This window comes from Cinclus cinclus, chromosome 6 (assembly GCF_963662255.1).
Source record: "Cinclus cinclus chromosome 6, bCinCin1.1, whole genome shotgun sequence".
Lineage (NCBI taxonomy): Eukaryota > Metazoa > Chordata > Aves > Passeriformes > Cinclidae > Cinclus > Cinclus cinclus.
In genome coordinates this window covers 14970997-14992957 of record NC_085051.1, presented here as the reverse complement: position 1 = coordinate 14992957, position 21961 = coordinate 14970997, and the positions used below count along the sequence as shown (strand labels likewise).

The window sequence follows — 21961 nt, the reverse complement described above, 5'->3', positions numbered from 1 at the left end:
CCTGACATCAGGGAACAACAGTTGATGATGATCCTCCTCCATGAGGACACCACAGTGGAACAGGTCAGCCCTCACCTGAGAAAGCAGCACCACCATCCAACAAAGTCAGCGATCCCACAAATGCAATCAAGCAAAATCACAGCAGATGCTGCATTCTTCCCCATAAAAGGGCTTTATTTTTATTAGCAATGAAAGATGAACAAAACCAAGACCACAAAGCACAAAACCCCGCTGTTGTGACCCCTAAATTGATGCACAGTCTACAAAAAACAAACTAAAATGGACAGAGCAATGGACCTTTCACTCCCCGTAATTCAATTCTCTCCTTTAAGTCAGTGCACTATTATTGCCCTTGTAATGAGTCTGTAACACTGAAGTTTTTCAGCTTGATGGTAAAATCACGTAGTGTCCATCCATCTCCAATAATAGCAATATTGAGACAATGAACTCTATTGAGGCATCTAATAAGGCAGATAGTCATTTGCATAGTACATTTTCTGTGACTCTCTGTAATACAACATCTCAAAGACTCAATTCAGACTATTCTCCTTTCCCACAGACGTTTTAAAAAAAGGATTATTTTACTAGAAAAAGAAACAATGACCCCCTCCCATAATAGGAGGGAGCAAAAGATAGAATTTTCCTGCCCATGATGAGTGCACAACTTTTGCCTGTGTATTTTTATTTGGTTGGGCTAGATTATTTTCCTTTTTTTTTTTTAATGAACTCTATGTGCTTTTCATCTCTGCTGCAGCTTGAATGCCCAGAAGTTTCTTTCTGATTTTATTCTAACAGGCTTTTGAGAAGGAAGTACTTTGGGATCCCCCATCCACCACCACAGAAAATTTCATCTTTAATTCCTGTGCCACAGTCTTTTTCTGCATGTCTTCACATACTTTTCTCCTGTGTGACTTCTTAAATTGTGATTTTCTAGACACACCATGATTTTGTAGGCACACAAACCTGCTTATGAGCGCCAAGTTTTAGGATGTACACCGCAATGCAGTACTTGGGTAGTAAGTTTGACAAATCACTTCCTCTCCAACAGGCTGTAACAGCCTCAAAGAAATGTACACACATATAATGTATACTGTGCCTCAGAGTCCAGCTTAAAAAATGCTGCCAAATACTGACTCAGAAGCACCAGTGATCATGCCCTTACTCTTCACAACTCTTCTACTTCGCCCCTTTTTTCCAACAACAAATCCTGGACTTTGTCAATGTTTCATTCGGCACAAAGAACAATTTTATTCCTGGAGACAGTTACATTATCTCTGCCTGTATAGCAAAGACACACACTGGTGGTATTATCTGAGGTGGTATATTTACCACCTCAGTATGGTCCAACAGCTCTTGTCTGCTCTGCCCTCTGTCCCTCAGCACAGTCCTAGGTAAGTTCCAGATTTTCGCAAGTGCTCCATTTTCTCTGCCAGAGCCCACAAAGGAGCAGCACAAGAGAACACACGTCCATAACTCATCTCCTCAACTCCCAGCCCATGATAGGATTACTGATCCACCTTTGGCCAGGAACAGAAGTTCTCTGCAGTCAGGCCAGGGTGCAGAGGAGACAGCCCCTGAGCTACCAAAGTCCTTGGACACTCCCCTGCCACATTCCCAGAGAACCAGCAGTGACAAACACTCTTCACAAGGTCAGGCATGAAGCCTCCCTGCAGAAGGCTGGGCCAGAGCACTGCTCTTAGGTTAACCTTCAGCAACTGAGCTTTGGGCTCTTAGGAAAACAAAACTAGAGGGCATTTCTGGCAAGTCAGAGAAGGTCAGTGGAAAGGGAGAAAAAGTCGCCACACAACAGCCCCAGTGAGGAACAGCATTGCACTTTTTGTCCAAGTTTCAGATTTTATCAGATTATGCCACAGTGTTAACATTGTTTATAGCCCTATTTTGTGTCTGTGAATCACCCACTCCTAGAGACTCTTCCTCCACCCCAGATTATAAATAGGACCATATACAGAACAGAGCCTGTGAAGCAAAGGAGACTTGCTGAAACAAAATAATGTATATTGAACTGACAAAAAAATCTTTCAAAAGCCTTTCTTAATTATTTATAGTGCTGGCTAGACAGGCAGATTCCCACATTTCATAAACCCTGTAGGTCAGTATCTCCATTGCTCATTCACAAACAATTCTGCTAACAAAAAAAAAAAAAAAAAAAAAAAAAAAAAAAAAAAAAAAAGCCCTCTGGTTAAAACGGAACTTATTCCCCAGCACACTGCTTCTTGGCAAATGCCTTTTGAAAAAGATTTTTAAATAATCAGTATTATGCATTTTTCCTATTTGAAGGCAACATACGTCTAGACCATGATATGACAATATGACATTATTTATTTACCTGAAGACACTAAAATCAACCACTTAGTGCTCTACCAGTACACATAAGTAGTATTCTACCATGCCACAGACTATGACTTAAGTTTCCACTGATTGTATTTTCATAGGAAAATACATTTTTGACAGCAAGCACAAAATATATCACATGCTTTTTAATTCCCACTTTTCTCCAGAAACAACTTCCTGCAGCAGGAAGTTCACAGTGTTGTCATCCAGGTAACAAAGCAGACAAAGAGGTATGTGCACAAAAGCTGTAGAGAACAGGCTCCTGGAGTCCAAATGCACGTGGCACCTTGTTAAACCAAGGCATAGTGAGCTGTAGGCTTTAGGAGACAAAAAGCCTGGACATTAAAGAACTCTAAATTCCCTTCAAGATGGGACGGATGGAAAGCAAGGCAACATTCTGCTTTGGTAATGCGAGTCTTCGGTGCTCCTGCTGAACCCCAGGCAATTCATCCAATCTTTCTTCCATCCCCATGCTCAGATGTATTTGCCACATACCAGCTTCACACCAGAAGAGGACCTGGATACACATCAGCCTAGCAAGGGCCTGCTGAGTTCAGGCACCCAGATCAAACCCACACTGGCAAATACACACCACTACAATTGTCCCCACCAGCTGCCAGACACACCAACACCAGGGATACTGGGGCTGGAAGAAACCCTTGATTTTTCCTCCAATTACAGAGACACGCTTACACAAAATGGCTGTGGAAAAGACATCCTGCCCAGAATCAACTGAACAGAAACAGAAGAGCCACTGAAACAATGCTGGCATGTTTTACTGATGAAATTCCTTCCAAGAGCCTAAGGTGAATCCATTCAAGTGCTTCACTATTTGATTCACTGTTTTCTCCCCTGCCATTTATCACAGGGTTATTTGTCAAGCTAATGGTTCCTTAATCAATTGTAGAAGTTAAAACCTGTTGTAGCAAGGATCCTCTTTAAAACACAAAGGAGGAGCAAAGCAAAGCACACCAATGTGTATTTCAGGAACAGTTAAATGTAGTAATAGCATTCTTTTTTATTTTTTAGACACAACAAAAATCAACTGTTTATAATCTTAGCAAAAAAGGAAAATACTAGTGCCTAGACAATATCATAGTAACTCTGGACACCGTTTAAGCCAAGTACATTTCTTTTTTTTATTCTTCTACTGCTTATCTAAACACACAGTTCCTTTTCCTTTAGCCTGTTTCAAACAATACTTGATACTAAACAAACAAAACTAAATAGCAAAATAAATTATTTATCATTAAAGGCTCATTTCTTCTGTTCTACATTTACAAGTACATACTGTGGACATACACAGTCATATATAGAGAGATACAATTATATATTATATACATATAATACATATATAAACACACAGAACTGTCTAATGTTACTTAGAGTAGCCTATTATCCTACAATTACTCAAAAACTGACTAGTATTAAAAATTACTTTTCGGTATAAAGCAAAAACAAGAGTAGGGTCCCCTTACAATGACTCAGCAGCACTGACAAAGTCAAGCTGTGTGCCATCACTTCACTGTTAGTTCAGGCCCTTGTGCCTTTTTCTCCACACTTCACAGAAGTTTTCCCAGGGGCTCAACACATGGATTTTCATAATCACGCTGAAATACTGACCAAAGGACCTACAGTAGCATTATTTAACCTTTCATAAGCTCTTCCCACACACACAAAAAAATCTGTCTGCAATAACCGTCTTTGTTAATGTGTCTGATCAACACAGAGGGAACTAGGAGATCATAAAACAAGACTGTGACACAATAACAGTGATGGGGATCTCCCACGTAAGTTCTCAATTATGCACATAAAGGAGAAACAGGGAGGGGAAAAATTTAATTAGAGCTGACCAAAAAGTGAGGCATAGGGCAGGAATTTTTGCTTTCAATTAAAACACCATCCTCCTTCTCAGCAACCTACACAAATACAAATGAAACCAAACTGTTCTGCGCCATGTATATGCAAAAATTGAATATAAGCATGAAATAAAATGGGGTGGAAGCTGCACCATAGGCCATGTGCAACTATAGTCTGAGTTCTGCAAAAAAAAAAAAACCACTGTCACTGCACTATACAGGCACTTATTCCTCCCCATCATCACTGCATCTAACTGTTTTCCCCCATTAGTAAAACCCAATCCACCTACATACCTGAAATTTGACTTGAGGTGTAGGCAGAAAAGGAAAGGGGGAGATAAAAAGTTGTAAAGAACAGGGCTGTATTTTAGCAGTAGACTTTTTAATAGAGAAATCATGTTCTGAAGTTTCATATTGATAAAAATGCTAAAATATTAAAATAGCTATGTTTCTAAAATAATATATTACAGGAAAACGTGTAAAAGACAGGGTCATTAAGGATGGATTTTCAACCAAAATGACAAATTGCAATTATGTATATACAGAGAAGACTTAAGAAAATGGGACATAGTTGATTTAGTATGAGAAATGCTGTGAGAATGACCATCCATAGTTGCATTAAGAAAACTCAGAATGGGTGGAGCTTTCACCCACTTGAAGTTACACCAGGATTACCTGGCCCAGAGAAGGGAGAGTTTAGGAAAGGCTGTGACACTGAGCTGTGCCACAGCTCTGACAAGGCTCCCCACCTCAGGGGCACTTGGAGATCTCACCAGAGCATCCCCAAGAGAGTCTCTAATTGAGAATGCTCTCACACACTCTGCATCCCACGCAACAGAGCCTGGTTGGGGGTGAGCATCTGCAGCAAGACAGAAGCAGGAGGAAGAGCTGTTCTGTACAAAAGGTAGGCAGACACTGATGCTCTGAAAATCAAGGCAAACTAGTTAAATGAGAAGTCTGAATGGTAACTCACAGGGTGTAATGTGACATCAACCAGGGTCACCTATCAGGAGATCCCCCTTCATAACTTATCCCAAGTGCCTAAGTTTGGAGGGAAAGTTTTAAGACTGTGTGCCAGCAGCTGTCCACATGTATTTACTTAACTGTGAAATGTTGCAACCAAAACACTTCAAAACACTGAGAAAGGGGGAAAAACAGATTACTGTGCTGATGCTAAATACCCTAAAGAACTTTTTTTTGTGGTCTGGCAAGAAACAGATTTTTCCTGACCCCTTTAGTGCTCCCTTCACTAAGATAGCCCTTGCTGTAGCTTATATATTTTAAAAATATTTAGGATATCAAAATAAAAAGTCTTAATTCACTTTTGCCTATTGAAACCTTTGCAGAACTGCAGCAGAAGGGGGGAAAAAGAACACTCTCACCTCAGCTTGAAAACTAATCAAAAAAAAATCAAAGGGGGGCAGACACACCTCTTAGGAAGGCAGTGTATAGGGAGTTGCACTGGGACACCCTCCACCTGCATCCCAAAATATATCCAGGCAAGCTGAAGCTTCTCCAGCAGCACCTTCTTGTGAGGGGGCTGGCACTAAGCCAAGACAGCCAAGCAAGGGGAGCAGAAGAATGTGTACTCTAGGCCCTGCCTGCATCCTTTGGAAAGGGGCAGCTTTAATTCCAACACTTCCTAGGTTTTCAGAGATTGATTAGGCAATCACAGAAATGATCCCTAAATTCAGACACATTTGGGCACTTCAGAACAGAGACTGCCTTCCCATGCATTTTCAAAACAAGCAAGGTAGCCCCACTCTTAGCTAGGGAGCTTTGAGCAATACCCTGAAGTGTGTGTGTGTATATATATGTATATATCCACACACACACATATGCAAACAGTGGCACCAGTCACATCTTCCCCTCAGTAATGGTCACCACAGACTGGAGACTTTGTTACTGTGTAGTGAAGAAGATGAACCCAACAGACTCACTTCTCTTAAGCTCTTAGATCATCATGGGTTGACCATGAGCAGACGCTGATCACCATCACCTCTTTGCAAGCAGCACACAGCTGGTGAGCTCATTTAGAGAGCCTGCAGGTTCAACACCAGCTGTCCAGAAATGCCTACCATCACTTTTACCATTATCCAAATTAGAGGGGATAGCACCATGTTATCACAGCTGTCAAGAGTACAGAGGTCCAGGGGTAGCAGGTACATGTAAATTTGGCCTCCCTCTCACTTCATGAAGGGATGTCTCATCCCAAGAGCATCTAATTAAGGAGGAGGTAGACTGGTTGGTTTCATGTCAGAGGGAATAGGGTCCAGCTCTGTGTAATGAAACAGCACATACTTGGGCACTGCTTCAACAGCTGAGGCACGCTGCTAGCTTATGTAGGCTGCAGCAATCTTGCTCCTCATGTACGCTGTGTTTACTCATCATCCTCCCCCAATAACCTACTTCCTTTTTTTCAGAAACTTGGCTTCTGCTTCCACAGAGATGGATATGATGGAGTGCTTACACCCCAGGCTCAAGTAGCTTCTTGTACACTTGTCCTCCTCAGCTGTACCTACACGCAGCTCTTGTTTAACTCTCTTTGCTGCATTAAAGCAGGAACAGGAACATCTCAAATTTAAGTCCTCCAAATACAACCCAGTACATAAAAACCACAGACTGCTCACAAGACCAGTCATGGTCCTACAGGATATCCAGAAACAAACTGGGATTTGTTGGCCAGAAAAAAAAAACAAAAAACCCCCCCCCCAAAAAAAACCAGCAGTATTTGCTGCGTAAAGGCAAACTGGTTTGTTTCAGTTATGGACAACGCACACTGTCTGGGGCTAGAACAGCCTGATGGAAGCCATTTACAACAGTCATTTTACCATCATACTGATTTTTGCACCTTTTCAATATAAGGGCTGTTACCTTTAGCAGGACCTGCACATCCATGTGCCATCCCTTCAGAAGCTCCCTAGCATCCAGTGCTTGCTGCCTCACTTGCTATGAGTGGCAGCTTCACAACTGGGACTTGCTTCATGACACATATCCAGGGTGATATTCACTGTCCCACTAAATGCCTGTCAAGGTTTTGTGCAGCTTCACTCACACTCCTACTCTCTTTTCCCAAGCACTCAAGTGGTTTATCACAGGCTGCCCTGTGTCTAGAGGTAAATGTCTATCTCGCCACACAAGAACCCTTTCCCCATCTGTGCCTGATGTAAGGAATGCCTTTCCTATCTACAAACCCACCAAGAATTAGCCAATTCACTTAGAGAAGAAAGAGGCAAGACCCCACAACCCTGCTTTTGTCTGATTTATAACCCATTCATGACCAAAAAGGAACCCTGTATATACAAAATACAGGAAGTTAGATAAAGGAAGCTTTTTCCCCCCCTGCAGCACTCATTTTTGATGCAGTTTGTGAGCAGAAGTGAGCCCTAGTAGAGACAGGTGAGGTAGGGCACTAAGCTGATTTCCTATATGCACCTGCTGACTGAGGAAGACTTTTTTGAAGTCATTGCCAGAAATCCTATCCCCAGAAGATTCCTCAGTAGTAGCCATATACAACTACAACTTCCCATGACGTTTAAAACCTCCAGATCACAAAATACAACCAGTGCAAGAAAGGGGAGGAAAGTGTATAAAAGATCTGAGGGGTGGCAGGTAAGCAGCTTCCAGGTCCTTAAACAAATCTTGACACAACAACCTACTGCAAGTCCTAGAACTCCTCAGTCCTTAACTATATCTTAAACTCCAGCAGGATTTCATCAGTGCTATGTTCCATGCTGGAGCATGAAACAGCAAATGTCTGACTTCAGAAAAGCAAGAGGTCTTTGTTCAGAACGGAAACTGAAGTTTGGCACTATCTTATCTCCCATCTTTTCCACACATTTCTACAGGACCAGACAGAATGTTCATCTGACCAGTTCTCACTGCAAAACTCAGATTAATATTCATGAAATCTGGAGACAACAGTGAACAACAAAATACCACATGTAGCAATGACTGAATAAATGTCTACATATGAGTTACCTGTTTTCTTTCTCATCTTGCCTTTATTCAATTAAAAAAATAATTTACAAGAGAGAAGAAGCAACTAAGGCAGGCAATTTGCATAAACAAGACCGCAGGAGACTCAGTCTGCAGCAACAGGTTTTTTTCAGAACTGGCCATTACAACTTACTGTTCTTCTTAGCAACTGTGCCAATTGTCAATAATATCCCTAAACTTAGGGATAGGAGGAATCACTGCATATATGCTAACCAACCATAAATGCACCGCACAGAATTCTGCATGCAGCATAACCTGTGGGGCACAGTAAAGGTTATCAGAAATGACCTTTTGTCCAGCAGCAGCACTGCAAGAAGGCAGTGGCTCTTCTAGGATGGAGCAGGGGCTGCTCTGTGTGAATCACCCAGTCATTAACTTAATTACTTCTGGATGGACAGCAGTCCCTTCCTGCAAGTCAAAAACAGTGCAAGTGAGTGAAAAGGGAATTTTTTTTTTTTTGTAGGCTGCTCAAACTTTCAGAAATTTAGAAGAGGACTACTTGCACCACTTAGATGAAGTCCTAACCAATTCCACCATAAAGAGAACTAGGCCCCATTATTAGTGAAGAGGGAAAAGCATGCTCTGCAGTAACTAAATAACAGCTCTGACCTTCTGCGCACTCCTCCTGCAGTGTTGTGCTTCACACGCTGAACCAGGAAATAGTTGAACAGATACATGTAAAATTATGAAGACTGAGTCAGAAGACAATAGTTAAATAAATACCAGTTAAACCACATACCGTAGATGGGTCTTGTAGGACTGGGAAACGAGTATCGCCTAAGGCTGTTGCAGATACTGCATCCACCTGCAAATATTTGCTGCAGGCTAAAGCTCAGCACAAGCACTTTCATCGGGGTGGCAGGACTACCAAAATATTGTGGATGAGAAAGAAAGAGTATTAGCTTAATTCAGAGTGTAATAAACTAATTATATCTTTTAATCATCAAAAGCACATAATAGCTCATTAGAAGACTTAGTTTGGGTGTTTGGTGGTTTTTTTGAAGCACATTATAAAGTTAGTTAAGGATAGAGCTCTTTTTCCCCAAGAATTTTAGGCCCTCAAATTCATGAATATAGAGAACTGGTTATTAGCTTCTTTAATGTGGCTATTTTACTATGACTGTACAGCAGACATCAGAAACAAGAATGTCACAGAGGAACTGGGCACACACAATAAAAGCAAAGAAGCAATTACACTTTCATTATATAGTCTTAAATCCACATAAAAAATGTTAAGACATTTATATTTTAGACCAAATACCCTTCAGCAATACTGAAAAATCATTGAAGAGAAAGACAAGATGATAAAAAACGCACTAACATGGTGCTGGAGGACTTGGCCATTAAAGTCAGGTCTTACGAAGAAACATCTAAACACTATAACATTTAATCTGTAACTGTTAAACTGGAAAAAAGTCCAGTCTCCAAATGGATTCAACACATGAATTTGGTCTTTGGGCTTTTTTTTCCTTTTTTTTTTTTCTTTTTTTGGCTTCTGTTAACCAGCTAGTTGTTTTTTTTTCCTCTGAAACTATCCCCCTGAAATTTTATGTTCAAATGCAAGTCCTTAATAAGTTACAGACAAAGGCAAGTTTTCTCTCTTAACAGGGACAAAGGAATGTATTGTTGAGATTTGTCATATACATACAATTACCTGCATTGTTATGGATATTACAGAACAAAGGCACAACAGATCTGCTTCCAGATCTTACAGCCTTGTCCTTTCCCATAATTGTCTTAAAATTGGATTTCATTTAACACATTCACAATACCAATATCTACCAGTGTTTAGCATGTGCTTAAGGACAGTTTCAATTTTTTAAAATGGACGTGACAATGCATTTAATTTAACACTCAAAGGAACATGTTCAATTTAATAGTACCAATAAAGCAAGATATTTTCAGTTGGTCATAAGAAGTCTTAAAACTATTACAAAGTTAGAATAACTGGCTAGTCTGTCACTCGAAAAAACAAAAGAAACTTGGACAAAAATTTTTCATTTTTTTCTTTCATCTCAGAAATAGGATTTTGAACAGCAGAGATATACTGAATTAAAAAAATAACAAACAACTTTCATTTGGCAGGTACTAATGCCACTCCTTTACCTCATTTAAGATTATGTTGGTCTTCTTTCCTCAGCTATCAGATACAAAACCTATTGGAAACTCTGAGTTTAGAATGCCAGGCATGTGTCTTTGTCATGCCCAGTGTGCCAGCTAAAAAGGCCAGATCCTGACCTCAGACCTGGGCTGCTCATTTCTCCCAGCTGCACAGAATTAGAGGTGCATTATCCTAAAAGACTTACGTAAACTAAACCAAAGATAACAAACGTCCCCTAAGAAAGAACTTTTTTTTAAAGATACACATTTACCAAGACTGCGGGAAGGAAACTGTGGTTACAATTCCCGTATTTCCCCTTTATAAAATAAAAAGTATAAATCCATAGAAGGTGAAACCATCAAAGACCTCAGTTCACCAGGCACAGTCTACTTAGCAAAAAAAAAAAAACAAAAAAAAAACAAAAAAAAAAACCCAAAAACAAAACAAAAAATCACATTGGATCTGACCACAGAAAGTACATTTTTATTGGTACTGAACTTCAGGCCAAGATTAGAAGAAACAGCTGACCCTGCAAGCAGATGGAAAGAATACCAGAATTTAGAAAATAATTCATGCAGCAGGAAAGCCATGGACTCAATCCCAAACTTGGTTATAAATGGGAAATTAAAAAACATTCAGTGTCAAGATTTTAGAATTCCTGTATCTGCCTTCACTAGAGAAAAGCAAGGGAAGAAAACAGAATTTGATGATCCTACCAATTTATTGTTGTGCATTTTGTTTCCCCCTTGATTTGATGTACTTATAAGTATGTAAAATTCCTGCAGAACCAAAGATCATGATCACAAAATGAAGAAAACCCTAAACTCCCTTATCAACACAATACAATTTTACATATGTAAATTTTATGCCAGTTACAGGCACCCATTCTTTTCCTCACATTGTGTTTCATTAAAAAGTCACATTTATTATTTAAGAAGTACAGGGAAACATGGCACATCTCTTACTGTACTAAAACCACCAGCAAGGCCAAGTCAATCTCTTTTGAGGGTTCCACACTGCTACTTTCTGCTAATGTGCATTTCTTTCACCTGCATCCCAGAGAGAAACAGTGGAAGCCCTCGTTGTCAGACAAAAACACATCTTGGTCTCAGAGAGCTCATTTACCCCAAACCTCTGCCAGCACACAAAACTGCTTGCCTTTCCAATCCAGATGTCCCTGGCAGCAGAAGCCTCATTCATTTCCACTCCAGCATTCACCCTGCTCTTTCCACTTCAAGCACAGAGGGCACCTTGCACAAAGGCAAGCAGCAGAGCAGGTTTTGACAAATAAAGACAAAGATGGGACCTCTTACTATGAATTCAGGCAGTAACGGGCAATTCACCTGTCCTTAAGTTGATGCAGACAGATGAAGGCAACTAAAATGAAATCTCACAATTTTCCCCTTCTGTATCATGAGACCTTCAGGAAAATTAAGTTGGAAGCTTCAAGGGGATAGTCTGGGAATCAGTTGTCTGAGCTACTTCAGGCATGAGGAAACTCTGGGAAAGAAAGACAGCAGAAAGAAGCAACCCTCACTTATCTACAGAGACTGTTGATCCTGCAGTCACAACAACTTCTAGGGGGAGGCAGCAGGAAGCTTTGTCAGTCTGTAACACCATGGATGGTCCCATGCTCTGCTGTTTATATAGGCTGGCCTGCCCCAAAGCTAAGCTCTGCTGACCCATCCTTTGCAGCATCCTCCTGTCTCATGAGTCAACGTGGCACTCACAAACCCATCCTCTGGCTGTCATCCTTTGCATGGTTCTCACCTTACTTTAAGAAACAGAGCTGGGGGCAAATACAATTTGAAAGTGAGGCCTCAAAACCAGGTATGTAGAAACGGACTTGCCACCAGTGACCTGGTCATAAGTGCCTATAAGAAAATGACCAAGGAAGCTTACTGGAAGTGCTCTAGTTTACTAGAATCCAAGTGCACAAGAGGAAATAATGACAGAAAGCTCTAAGCTCCTCCACAATGGAGAATGCAGAAACAAAAGCCACCAGCATGCCTGTGCAAAAACACCCTCCAGAGCCATCTACCATTGCAGAGACAAACCATCAGCAAGCAGAGCGAGATGTGTAACACCCTGAACTGGACCAGAAGTCTTCTTACAGGCATGCAGAGCTCCCTGTCTTACAACCCACCTGCCAAGACATCCACGATTCATTTTGACACACTCCATTAAAAGAAAAAAAATCCTGCTGAACTAGCAGAGGCTTTTAAATACGCATTTAAAGCCATGCCAAGCTACAATCCCCTCAATGACCAAGGACAGGCTGCATTTCCACAAAGCTGGTCTGCACAAATAACCCTCTTTGGGGAACACTCCCATGCAGGCTAGGTTCAGCCCAACTGCTTGCAAGCTGGCAGACACCAAAAAAATAAAAAACCAAAAAGAACCCTATCAAAATAGTGCCAAGAGGAAGTAAGGAATTATTGAGTGCACCTAATTACAGAGTCAGCTGTGTTGCAGGTACAAATCTAACAGCCTAACAAGGGGAAGCTCCCAGGCACTCACATCTCTCCACTCACCTGGGCTATGATGGGAGGGAGGGCTCCAGCACTTTGGGGCTCAGAAGTGCTAAGAGACTGCATCTGCTTACCAGGCCACAAGAGACAGGCTGTAATTAGCAATACAGCTCTGCACCTGAGGTTCAAGTCTTTACTTGATTTTACAGTTTCAGAAGCAAAAACCTCTTACCTTCAACAAGGAAAATAGGGCTGAAGTTCACACAAATTATTCCTTACACTCAAGCCCTGGCTCATTTGGTGCACACAGCACAGAAACCAGTATTGCAGTATGTAGACAGCATTCTCCTGCACACCACAAAGCCAAACCAATCAAGCAAAAAACCATTAAGCCCTTCCAATAAGCAAAACACCCAACCCAACATTTAAAGAAAATGCCCACATTCTCAACCCTAAAGCAGAAGCCCACATGCAGAACACAACAAATTTTGCATGAAATAGGAACTTCCCAGTGACACAATAGGTATTCCTCTTACTTGTTCAGTTTGGCTAAAACTGCACAAAAGAGTGAGAGAAGTCAGAAGCGTGCCAAACAAACGGGAGGTACAAGAAGAACAGGACACAAGCAGATAGGCAGCACTGAAGAGAAAGAAGACCTCCAGGCACTGGCTAGAAGAGCCTGAGGATGATCCTAACAGGGGTCCCTTCTTCTCTCCACAACAGTACTCATATCAAACACACTCTTAGTCCTCTTCCCCACTCATACCAACAGCGTTTGAAGCATCACGTAGAGCCAAGGTCAGTTAAAACCCCGCAGGTCTGGCACCACAGCAAACACCAGCTTCACCCCTTCCTCCATTTAGAGCTGCCACTTCTTTGTAGGTGCAATTTTTTCAATGCTGAGACACAGTTAAAAAGCACAGTTACCTTTTCTCCTATTACATTTCTACAGGTGGAGAAAGAATCTTTACTACATGGCCTTTGGGATCTTCACAAGGAGCACAGAAGGAAAAGAGTGATGGGTGGACTGCTTGGTCTCTAATATCAAGGGGTTCTTCCAATTTCTTGATGATGATAGGAAAGTAAGTACTTTCAGTGATGTGCCAAATACCTACAACATTTAAGGAAATACTTAGACATCTCTTTCCCTGCCTTTTCCACTGATAGTCCATGAAGGCCATAGAAGATAACTAAATGAGGCCATGAATTTTTTTGATTCAGCTCTGGGTGGACCACATTTACATGTCCATTCTTTGCTGGATTACAGAAATACTTCTCAACACTTAATCTTGGATTTTCTCCTGGAATTTTGGATTAATAGCCCCAGGAGGCCTGTTTATGTGCAGATACATTTGGGAACAGCTGGAAAGCACTTAGAGAAGAGCCTTGGTGCAGCCTTCCAGAGCAGTCCATCTGTTTTGTTCGTCTCTTCCTGTGATGCCTGATCATGCTTTCCCCCACACTCCTTGCTTTCTAACACTTCATATTAGCACATGTTCACCTACACTTCATTTTCTTACCCAATCCCCCCCCCAATTAAAGTCCTCCCCTGAACAGTCATCTGCTGAAAATTAACTTTCTACTGATAGCTCCATTTAAGGCAAAGTTCTTTCACTCTCCCATCCCTACAAAGCAGCAGGCCCTCTCTGCCAGAGAAAATTCAACTAGCTCCTCCTACACTTCCAGCAACCTTTCACAATGTTCAAGGTACTATTTGCATTCACATTTTGGAGTCAAACTAAAAGCATCAGGCTAACAACCAGATGTGCAGACACCAACTGATTTAGTAGTATCTCTTGCCTTTGCTCATTTTGAGAATCTTTTAAGCAGGCAGGTAAGTGTCATAGCTAGGCTTTGCACCTCTAAGTATCCAACCACTCTTCAACACTGTCAAAATGATCCTTCTCTGATACATTATAACACCAGCAGAAAGAAGGAAATGCATAAATTAAAGTTATATAGATCATGCCCTGCACAATGAACAACCCAAGAATTGAAACAGCAGCAATTTCACTCATATTTAGTAACTCCAACCATAAAAAAATTACATGCCATGAAGTTTTTCAACAAAGACTTGCATGTAGCTCACATAATTGAGGAAGTACTAATAATAGTGTGGCTGTTTGCACAGACAACATTTCCACTGTGGGCCTGAATTCTGATCTCAAATATGCAGAAGAAGATATTTTGTTGTGTGTTGCTGGCTGGAGACTCAAAGTATTGGGAACCATGTGAGTGTGCTGCAATGCACAGCCAGCCTATGCCTCGAAGGAAGTACTAGGCACATCCATGCCACACTGAAGACAAAGCCTCCATTGAGCACTGCAGAAGGTGCTTGTGTTGCAGGGCTTTGTAAGAAGCATAAAAGAAGCTCGGGAAATTAACCTGTGTTGCTGTTTTAAACAAAAACACAAGCATTCATCACATGAAAATAACCTGGCCTGGCAGATGAAAAGCTTATTTCTGAGGTCCTCAGATACAAGCCAACTTTGATCACAGCTACAGATTCCCCTTCTGGACTATGCTGCCTAAGTTCAGGCCTGTTCAGGTCTCCAGATCAGCAATGCTCATACCTGTGTCTTTAATAGTGGCTATTATTCTGGGCTACACGCCCCAGAAGTGCATATACAGAAGCAGCAGGGGAGCCTCACGTTTCTCAGTCTTTATTCTTTTGCAAGCCTCTAAAAGAGCAGTATGCAGACCTGTCACAATGTTAAATGGAAATTACTACTAACATCTTCTTGCATGTGCTGAAGATGACCCAGAATAATTCCAGAAACTAAAATTTATATTTAGCGTACTATGTAGGAGAAGACTCAACAAGGATGATTAATAATGACCAATATATAGCAAAAATTATCTCGCATGCAACATCCACACACGGCAAGCGCGCATTTGAGATAAGACGCTTCTTAATTTAAACTCCTCAGTTGGAAATTCAGACAAGTAATTAAGTCATAATCCTATATAATGAACTCGCATAGTAACAATAATTCTGTGTATGGAGTAAGATGTAACAACAAGCTATTAGATCCAAATAAAAGGTAGTTCTAATTCTTAACACCAAAACAAGCCCAAAACCACTGCTGCTCTTTTAGTAATAATGTTATTCACCACATCACTAATATGATCACACTCAACAAACAGAGACCAAGGGGTTTTTTAACAACTCCAACCTTGCCCAATATGTTGTAACTCAAAAATAAGCTAGATGCTTATCCTTGAGTAAGAGACACCACAGAAAGATCATGTGCCCATCACACCACTGAAGAGCTGCCATGACACAGCCGTTCCACAGCTCTGGCTGCTTCCCGGAGTGAAGTTGGGCCCACAATAGCGTCAGTGTGGAGTGCTGTCCCCTCTCCGACCTCACAGTCATCTGAAAGGCAGTGCAGAGGCCAGACCCATCCAAGAGCCATTTCCACCCCACCCGCTGCCTTTCCACTCAGGGGCTGGCTAGGAGACTGCAGAGAAGGGCCAATACTTTTTACAGGCACAACACAAAGCCCAGCTCATGCCACATGCCTAACAGTCCTGCCATCTGCTGTCTCCTTCCTACAACAGCTAAATGCCTCTCCAGGTAGTGCCAGGCCATGTCCCTGAACCTGAGCACATGCCACACCTCAAATACCAGCCAATTCTAACACACACCTAAGCCTATGCAAAGAACCCTACACAAAGGGCAAAACTGTGCCCTATTAGAAAACATCCTCATTTTTAGATCGCAAAACTACATGAACAGCATTGGAAGGGGTAAATAGACTATTGTGCTTAAAGCATCCCCTCCAAGCAAGGCTTTATTCTGCATCCTTATGGCTTATAGGCTATAGAAACATAATAACCTTTTAAATACCAGTTATCCCACCTGTAAGACAAAAGTGGCTACGGTGAAATTTAGTCATTTCAAATGAGAGGATGACATGCAGAATCATACCATCAGTGGGCACCTGGTTTACATCCTACTCCTCTAAGGAAAAAATCCTAAAGGACCTTTCTCCCTACCTGTCTGCAGTTGAAGCATATGCTCCTAATGTTCAGAACTCCACCAGGTGCTGATCAGCAAAAGTTAAGAAAGCTAGTGAACGGACACTTCCTTGCCTCAGCTTTCACACTCACAGGTACAATTAAGTCAAAACTGAGAATATGGTCTTCTAAATTTTAAATAGTGACACTATGAGCCACACCACAATCTGCAGATCTGATCTGTGTCCATTAGCATAGTGATGGGAGCTCTGATAACACCAGGTGATGACAAGACTTGCTTGAGAGTCTGCAGCTGGGTCCCAAGATGATGAATGCATAAATATAGCTACACACAACTGGGGAGAGGGGCCAATTTTTTTTAGTATTATTATTAATCATGTTAGACACCACTTAAGAGCCTGATTTAGAGAACGTTAGAAATCATTAAGTCACAGGATTTCATACTCAGCTTGAGAAGAAAGACTACAGAGGTCATGGCAGGCAGATCCCGCAAGGCTGTACCCAAGGACAATCCAGGCCTCCTTTGAGTTCTTCCAAAGTGCTTTAGTATCCAATTCAGTTTTAGCTCTTATTCAGAAGAGATTTTCAAATCTAAGCTTGGTACAACAACAAACAGAGATGGAATGATGAAACACTGCAAGGTACCGCAAACAGAAACAAACAAGATGAGGGAGCAAAGGTTTACAACACTCATTGGCTGCAAACACTCACGGCTGGTGCCAAGGCAAGGTAAGGAAAAAGTAGTCAAAAATGTAAAGCAGCAGTTCCGTTCTGCTCTGCAGCTCTCAGGCAGATCTGTCACCACAGGTTACTGAGCACCTTGGTTCCCATCAACACACATTCACACTTCTGTAGCAGAAACCACTGAGGCAGAGAGGACAAGTGGGTACATCTGGAAGCAAAAGTTCAGCAAGCCCCAGAACATTAGCTCGCAGCAGCCATGAAGCTCATACGGGAACACTGAGAACACCACCAGCTGAAGGAAGCAAGGGCGAGAGAGTCTGTGCCGGCATGCTGAGTGGGTCACCTGGCAAGCAATTCTGATTTACATCACTGAAAGGTGTTCTTGGAAGAACATCCTGCAACACACGTGGGACCGGAGCGGGGCCTCAAAGCCAAGCGTGCCGGCCAAGGCCTCCTGCTGATCTGCTACCCAGCACCACGGCAGCATTTCCCCGTGGAAACTCCGCGCTGATCCCGAAAGAGGTAATGCAGCGGGTGATGTGCACCACCGGCACGGGCAATGTTCTAATACCCTATTACCATATATACCCTATTAATATAATTAACCAGCAGCGACACGAGGAGGGGAGGCTACAACACTGGGGAAACGGGAGCCGTCCCTGTTGCAGCCAAGGCAGCTTTAACCCAGGAAAACAACCGGGGCAGCCTCATGCCCCGAAAGCAGCCACGCGGCTGCACCGCCGGGTTAAACCCCAGCACAGCCCCCGCTGCGGCCGGGCTGGGGACAGGGGGAGGCCGCGGGGATCCCGCCCCAGGTGAGCGACGCCCCCGCCGGGCCACACCGCGGCCCCCCAGCCTCCCCTGCCATCTTCTCCTCCGCGGGCGGCACCGCCGGAGCCTCTGCGGGACAAAGCCCGAGCCCGGCCGCACACCTGCCCCGCCGAGCCGGGGCAGCCGCGGCGGGGGCAGGTGCGGCAGCCCCCCGCCTCCCGCAGCTCAGTCTCACCTCGGCCGGCAGCAGCAGCGGCGGCAGCAGCAGCAGGAGCCAGGGTAGGGGCAGCCGCCTCATGGTGGCGGAGAGCGCTCCCCGCTGCGCGCACGGCCGCTCAGCCCGACGCCGCCGCCCCCGGAGACATGGCCGGGCTGAGCCCCGCACCGCCCGGCGGCCCGGCCCTCCCCCGCGCCCCGCCCTGAGAGAGGCGGGGGGACGGAGCCGCGGGGGAAGCCCTGCGCGGGGCGGAGAGAGGGGGCGAGCGGGGCAGCGGCTGCCGGAGATCCGGACCGGTCACCTCCCTGCGCCGCCGCTCCTCGCCTCCTCCCGCCGGCCCCTCGCCCGCGGCTTAAATGGCCGTCCGGCAGCGGGCGGAGGGGCTGCAGCTGGCGCTTCCCCGCCTTCCCCCCTCCCTCTTTCTCTGCCGGCATCTGACATCTGCCCCCGCCAAGCCAGGCCAGGCGAGGAAGTGGCTCCCTCCGAAAGTTTCCCGGTCTCCGTCGGCACTCGCGGGGGGAGCGGCGCCGCGGGGCGCGCCCCGCTGCCCGGCCGGCCCTGGCACGGTGCTTGGGGGCGGGCGATCCGCAGAAGGGTCAGGGATAGGGTGAGGTTAACCTGGCCTCGGGGGCTCCGCTGCCTGGCCCGCCACCGGCCGGAGGCCAGCGCTGCGCCGTCCGCGGCCACACGCGACCCCGGGCGGGATAAAGGGCGCCCGAGCCCCGCCGAGGCTTTGCCGCAGTGAGGGGCTCTGCTTATTGCACTGTTTTTCATCCCCAAACAGTCCCCCAGGAAAGTCTCATCCCGCTCCAGGCACGGGTTTGGACATGTTTTATCCATGTCATCAAAAGGGACGTGACATCATCAAACGCAATCCCTTTTGTAACCTTAAGTTACTTCCCAGGCTCACTGAAGTGTTCCACATTTCATTCATCTTGGATGAGGGAAAGGGGGAGGCAGGGACAGTTTACAGAGCGTATCTTTAATTACGGAAACACTGGCAGTCCTCATTTTCTCAGAAGTTTTATGCTCATATGTTTGTCATTTCCCTGTCTTTTCTGAACCCTCAAAACATATGCATAGCATTACGGAAGCAACTATTTCCATGGGAGTTCATGGGAAAAATAACAAGAATAAGGACTTTGGGGTTGTTCTTTGGAAAAGGGAAGGCTCCTGGGAAACGCTGTTAGAGCCTCTTAGTACTTAAAGGGAGCTTGCAAGAAAGATGGGGAGAAACTTTTTAGCATGGCCCGTTGATATTGGATAAGAGGGAATTGTTCTAAACTAAAAGACGGTCATTTCAGACTAGATAGAAGGAAGAAAAGTTTTACGGTGAGGGTGGTGAATCACTGGAACAGGTTGCCTGGGGCAGTTGTAGATGGGCGGGGCTCTGAGCAAGCTGGAGATGTGCCTGCTTATCGCAGGGCAGCTGGGCTACAGCATCTTTAAACGTCCCTTCGAACCCAAACTATGCCATCATTCTGTGAGGGCACACACAAACCTTGTTTGGGAGGTTGAGACCTACAGCTGGAGATAGACAGTGTACAGGCATCACTTCATATCAGTAAGATTTGTAGGAAATAGATAATTACTTCAGAGAAGGGTTTTTTATGTTAGGGAGTACTGAAATGATGCAATAAATACTATACCAAAAAAATTAATAAAACTTTTTACGCTTTCCATTCAGTGCAAAGCACCTGAGAATTGTTTTCCAGCTGAAGACTCCTCCTGGTAAACCACACACCTGACAGGAGTCTCACTGACTGACGTGAAGTTGTTATGCTTACATGACTTCTGCAGATCAAACCCTACCATTTTGAAATTACAGCTCTGACTCATAAAATAAATTCACTGTTCCCGTGCCTGGGCAGACCCCCATTGGGTCTAAGTTGCCAAACTGCAGCTTCTGGCCAGACTGGGTTCCATTGTCTGGGCTGCACCTAAAGTGCCACAGCTGCACTTGAGCAAGCACACTTGGTCATTCTTGGCTCCAGCCCAATGGGAACAGCATGGCTTTTTTTTTAGCTGCATACCTTTCCAGTACTAAAACCTGGTAACTAATCCAGTTGTCCTCAAAATTCGGTGGGAATCTCTTCACTGATGTCAGCAGTAATGGCAGCCAGCTCTGAAAGAGAACATGAAATGAAAAAAAAATAATTAAAATGCACCAAGAAAGCAAGAAGTAGGATTCTCACCTGTTAAAATTTTAAGTATGTCCAAGCTGATGTTGCCATCTCCAGACTCTAGACATCCTTGGACTTTTAAGCTCACTGAATCTTAGTCGTTGAAAGGGCCATAGAACCCAATTTAGAAACAAAGGGCGTTATCTTTCTTAGGCTATGTTAATTCTTTGCTCCAGAGAGCAACTGGGCAGCTACATCACTATTACAGGAAGCTGAACTCCTTTCACCACACCACGTCTGTCTGGATCTGGTATAACTGGTGGGGCTTTTCAAATACAAGGTACGTGGAATCTGTAATTAATTACTTTCTCATTAACGCTTGTGGCTGAGTGTATGTCATATGACTACTTGTGTGTCAAGTACCTGAACCAGGAGGCCTATGAAGTTCTGGGACACAGTCTCATTTCTGGAGCACTCAAAATAGTAGAGAACTGAATTAAATTTGCTTGTAGAAATCTCAAAGCAGAGTATTTATAGAATTGTAGTAAAAAATTACCTTTACAGCATATCTTTAATTATAACCATAATGAATGCCATCAGTAGGATTTAAGCACAGTGGGTTAAACTGGCACACAGACAACATGAGTTTGTTACTGTTTCAGGGTATCTCTCTGACTGACTCTTACCAGACCTCAAGGAAAGAACTGACTTCTTTCCAGAGACATTTCTGGAGTGATGGAAGTACCATCTTCCAACTATGAGGGACTCTGTCTGTAGGAAAGAGGAGTGAACTATGAAGATTCATAAACATTTGAAAATACTCAGATAGATATGCTGAAGGTAACCACAAAAAAGGGAAAAAAATTGTCTAGAAACATCAGCACTACAAGGTGTAATTATTTTGTAACATAAAACAGAAATGCAATTTCTGTTTGATTCATTGGAGGAAAAAAAATAAAATCATTGGTAGCGATTAAACTTCTTTTTCTTATGCACAGATTCTAAAGGAATGTTTGTGTCCTCTAAACTGCTCAAAATTCTAGGAGGAGGGTTCCAAAAAAAGCTTTTCTGATTAGATTTTGAGAGCTCCATGGAGAAAAAAAATCACATGTGTACCTGATTGCTTCCTTTGATCGATGCTTCTGCCCTTTATAGCATGCTCTGGTTCACTGCTACCCGTGCACACTTCATGGAAGAGGTGGATCTCAAAGGCCTGTGATTCATGCCAGAACTGGAGCCTTCACATGCTGAAAAAAGCCAATTTTTTAAAAGCTGTTCCAGGTACTAATTGTTCAGCAGCAATAACCATCACAACACAAACAATTTCCTAGGAATTAGAGGCTCAAGGTTTCATTTCAGGCCACAGGCTCTTCACAGCTTGTTACTAACCTGCTAGAAAT

The 21961-nt window shown here is 43.5% G+C and overlaps 1 protein-coding gene across 1 annotated transcript in view; it reads right to left on the bottom strand.

Annotated features, from left to right (window-relative positions):
- The window catches only part of PTPRJ (protein tyrosine phosphatase receptor type J), a 72785-nt gene extending 54266 nt beyond the window's left edge, over positions 1–18519 (bottom strand). The window contains exon 1 of the mRNA XM_062495352.1: positions 18457–18519. Within this exon, the coding sequence (XP_062351336.1) occupies positions 18457–18519 (63 nt within the window). The remainder of the gene's footprint in view (positions 1–18456) is intronic.
- Between the last annotated feature and the right edge of the window lie 3442 nt (positions 18520–21961).